The 4,561-nt window shown below is 31.4% G+C and overlaps 1 protein-coding gene across 1 annotated transcript; it reads left to right on the top strand.

Moving 5' to 3' along the window:
* Positions 1 to 724: 724 nt before the first annotated feature.
* On the top strand, positions 725 to 1,490 carry LOC140879386 (uncharacterized). Its single transcript, XM_073283074.1, has 2 exons — positions 725 to 1,255; positions 1,373 to 1,490. The coding sequence occupies exons 1-2, from the start codon at positions 782 to 784 to the stop codon at positions 1,442 to 1,444; spliced, it is 546 nt and encodes a 181-aa protein (XP_073139175.1). The 5' UTR covers positions 725 to 781; the 3' UTR covers positions 1,445 to 1,490.
* The last annotated feature ends 3,071 nt before the right edge of the window (positions 1,491 to 4,561 follow it).

Here is a 4,561-nt window from a genome sequence, read left to right as displayed (position 1 = left end):
ACGAATGAAAAAATTCTTTTAAACATCGCTTAAACGAATTTGAATATCGCTCAAGCGAACTTTTTAAAAAACATTCATTTTTTATCCTTCAAATTTTTTAGTTTTTTGGATTCTTCCAGTATTGAAACTATATTTGAAAAAAAAAATTAAAGTTTGGATATTTTAAAAAAAATTATTGTAAAAATCCACTGTAGTCATCATGACCATTCCTTGAAATGTTCATACCCTCAACTGAGACATGCACGGGGAACCATGTAAATCCATAACTTTGTGGATGGTGACAATCAAATATATTTAAGTTGCGTGTTGATGTGTTCAGTCTGAGAAGTTAGATCCTTTTATCTAGTTAATTTGCTTGAAGTGACGCATTCGTGTGGAAATATAAAAATTACACCTGATTACGATTACATACGTAATAAATTCACTAGATTTCTATCAATGAAAAATTAAGTAGCCTCGTTAGAAGTAAAATCTTCTGCAACCACCGCCCATTATGAATCTTGAAAACTTTAACGTCTTCAGGAAAAAGAATAAAATGCAAATTCTTGGAACTGAAACGTCTGTGCCTGTGCCTCCTATATATATCTATAAAATTCTCACCGCTCCGAATTACACAGCAAGTCTAAACATGGCGTGTTCCACGGTGAGCATGAAGCTGCTAATCGACAGCCAAAACAAAAGAGTTTTATTCGCAGAAGGCGGCAAAGAAACCGTTGATTTCCTCTTCTACATCCTCTCTTTGCCAGTGGCGACTTTTATCAGGCTGTTGAAAAAACAAGGAATGGTGGGTTCGTTAGCAAACCTATACGACAGCGTAGAAAAGCTGAATGAATCATACATTCTACCAAACCAAACTAAGGATACCCTTTTGAAGCCGATGCCTCCTGTTGGCATTTCTTCTGTTCCTCTGCTCCTTACGAACAACAACAACACGACAAGTACTGGTAGAAATTACTATACGTGCAGTTGCAACCAACAACGGCTCCGTTCATACCGTGTTTCTGATGATCCAAGCGCCATTTGCCCAGCGTGCGGCGGAAGAATGAACGTGGCTGTTTCGTACGTGGCTCCTCCGGGAAAACAGGCGTCGACTGCTGAAGGGGGTTTTGTGAAGGGAGTTGTTACTTACATGATAATGGATAATTTGGTGGTCAAGCCCATGTCTACTATTTCGAGTATTGCTTTGCTCAATAAGTTCAATGTTGAGTGTGTGGGGAACTTGCTGGAAAAGGAGGTAACTTTGGGAATGAATGAGGTACGTACCTATATATAATATATATCATTTCTTCTTCTTATTTATTTTTCTCTCCAAAAATTTGTGTATATATATAGTACTTGTGGGAATTATAAGAGTACTTTATTTGTTTCATAGGCTGTGAAGTTGCTGAAGGCTTCGTTGAAATCTGAGAAGGTGCTGACTGATGTATTCCTCAACTGTAAGTGAATGGATGCATGCATGCATTGTGGTTCAATATCATGAAGAAATTAAGTATATATAATTGGCATTGGATCAAGTTTTTGTTTTTTTGAAGTCTGATAGATTCTCTAGTTTCACGTACGTACGTTTGGAATCTTTTTGTTGATCAAGAACTTTATATATGTTTGTCCTTTTGGAACTTCGAATTCGATCCAGGTAATTGCCTAATTAATTGTGTTGAATGGGAATATTAATGTTCCTAATTGTGTTTGAAGTCCTGAGTTAATTACAACATAAAATTCTCATTAGTGCAATGATCCGATTCTGTGGTTAACTAGTTCATGATCTTCATATATAGGTGTCTGACATGCATGCGCATGGAATTAATCGCCTTTGGGAACTCGTAAACTGTTCTCAGATTTTTTTAACTACTTTTGATCTAAGTTTTTTAATATCAAATTAAAATAATGAACGATGGTGTATGTTTTACATTATCACGAGCAAATAGAAATTAAACGTTGATTATAGACACAAGATTGGACTTTTGGAGTTAATTACTTGATATATTATAGGTAGTGCCCACCTACCATGCCCACTACCATGCCCACCAATGATGTGACACTATTTTATTGGACCACATCTTTATCACATCCAATAGAATAGTGTCACATCATTGGTGAGCATGGTAGTGAGCATGATAGGTAGACACTTGAAAAAAAACTATATATATATATATATATATATATATATATATATATATATATATATATATATATATATATAATTTTTGAAATTATTTGCTAGTAGCTTTATGAATTGATCTTGCATTCGTCCAGAATTTAAAAAAAAAAAAAAAAAGAATATATGAAACCTCAGTTGTCTCTCGCATGGCGATTAATTGTGTTGGAATTCAAAGCATATAAAATGAAATGGAATTTAGGTAATATCTGAATTTGACTATAGTCTATAAGCCATTTTGTTACAACCTTTTTTCAGCGTGTTTGGTGAACAGGATTTGGTGGGAATTTGATGGAATTTAGATTTACAAATACTGTTTTGGTATTTGGCAAAATGGAATTTTAAAACAAAATTGGTATTTGATGAGATTTCATAGAATTTCATTTAACTAACTGAAATCCTTACAAAATTGGTTGGATTTCATGGAATTTGAGTTTAAAAAAACAATAAAATTATTTCTAGCAATAAATTTATAAACTTTAGTTATAAATTTAAGTTTTTCAAACATTTTTTTTTTAAAAAAAATATCACTTTCCTAAAATGTATGCTAGCAAATTTCAATATGTATTTTAGCTTTTTTCCAAACATCAAAATGGAATTTTAAAATGAAATTGATATTTGATGGGATTTCATGGGATTTTATTTAACTAACTGAAATCCTTACAAAATATGTTGGATTTCATGGAATTTGAGTTTATAAAAATAATAAAATTATTTCTAGCAGTAAATTTATAAACTTTAGTTATAAATTTAAGTTTTTCAAACATTTTTTTAAAAAAAAATATCAGTTTCCTAAAATGTATGCTAGCAAATTCTAATATGTATTTTAACTTTTTTCCAAATACCAAAATGGAATTTGAATTCCAGGAATTTTAATTCCAAATCCAATTTTAAATTCCATTTTTTAGGCGTCTAAACACACTAATTCCTTTGATGGATTTCGATTAAAGCAATTCACAAATTTCATACATTTACAACCCCGTGCGGCCCGTGCATAGAGAATCAGAGATATACATTGGTTCCAGAATTGAAGCATGTTGCCGTTTGAAAAGAAAGAAAGAAAGAAAATACGAAAACGAAAATGGAAGATTATATAATTCACGAAATTTTTATTGTGAGATTAGTTATCTAATGCACAACGAAACCCTAATTAATTTAGGACACTCGTAATGGTGGACATCTGGGGAGACCCATATTAAAATTTAAATATTCACCATTGTGAAGAACATTTTATTTAGCAGGTAGAATGTAAGATATTTGAAATGTGAGATATTGGATAAATGATGTTGAATAATGAGTTCACAAACATTTGTGAGTAGGGCTGGGTACAGTACGGTATAACGTATCAAACTCTGATACGTATATCATATACCGTACCGTACCATATCGGTATGAAGAATTTCATACCGGTACCATACCGAATTTTCGGTATTGAGAATTTTTATACCGAATACCGTACCGAAAATAAATAAATTCGGTCTACCGACAAATTTCGATAAAATAAATTCGGTATATTCGGTTTATTCGGTATACCGTACCGAAATTTTTGGTATACCGATTTTTTGGTATATTCGATAAATTTTTTGATACGGTATGACGGTATTTTTGGCATTTCAATATTTTTCCTCAGCCCTATTTGTGAGAAATGTCTCTGTGGTTGCCCTTATAACATATTTGATCACGAACTCGACCCATATTGTTCACCAGAGAACAAAATGGAGAATTATTTATGTCTAATTAAAGCAACTATGTTAAGTGAAAATGTATTTACACAAATATAACTTTTATCTTCTAAACAAGTGCTAAAAAAATATTTTGCTTACGATGCCACTCCTATAAGTCAACGCCAGCGATTAATAACTAAAATGTGTCTTAAAAATGAATGGCAACTAAAAAATATTGATTTGATTTCTATTAAAATTATCTCACAAATCTATATCTGTGAAACAAAATTGATCTGATCTAATATTAAAGTAAAAAATAATTATTTTTGAGATAAATTCATATTTTTTCATGAATCTGATCGCATAAGAAAAATAGACTTATGGATAGTCACACTGGAATTTTTGTTGAATTGTATCAATAAACAAATAATAACGGAGAACTTCAATTTATAATTCACGTCGAATCAACATTTATTTTTTGCTCATTCTATATGGTCGTCAAATTAATTAATGTGCTACCAAGCCATTATTTCTTGCTATTATTATGAGTGTGTACACATGCATTTATTTTTTTTTAATTCAATGCGGCTCACTTTATAGGAGCATTAAATTTTTAGGATTAATTAGATCATCTGTTCCAAAATAATAATAGTACTAATAAAAAAATAAATAGTGGGGACTTCCTCGAGCCCATTTGTGAATTTCTTTTATTTCCTCACTTTCACACATATTGCATATATGG

Source organism: Henckelia pumila, chromosome 2 (genome assembly GCF_033568475.1).
Source record: "Henckelia pumila isolate YLH828 chromosome 2, ASM3356847v2, whole genome shotgun sequence".
Lineage (NCBI taxonomy): Eukaryota > Viridiplantae > Streptophyta > Magnoliopsida > Lamiales > Gesneriaceae > Henckelia > Henckelia pumila.
Note: the sequence above shows the minus strand (reverse complement) of the source record. Positions and strands in the feature narration are given on the sequence as shown.

Bases quoted from the DNA above. Each gene is read 5' to 3' on its own strand.
- LOC140879386 (XM_073283074.1), top strand. From the start codon at position 782: ATGGTGGGTTCGTTAGCAAACCTATACGACAGCGTAGAAAAGCTGAAT. The intron at 1,256-1,372 runs GTACGTACCTAT...TTTGTTTCATAG, and splicing joins TAACTTTGGGAATGAATGAG to GCTGTGAAGTTGCTGAAGGC.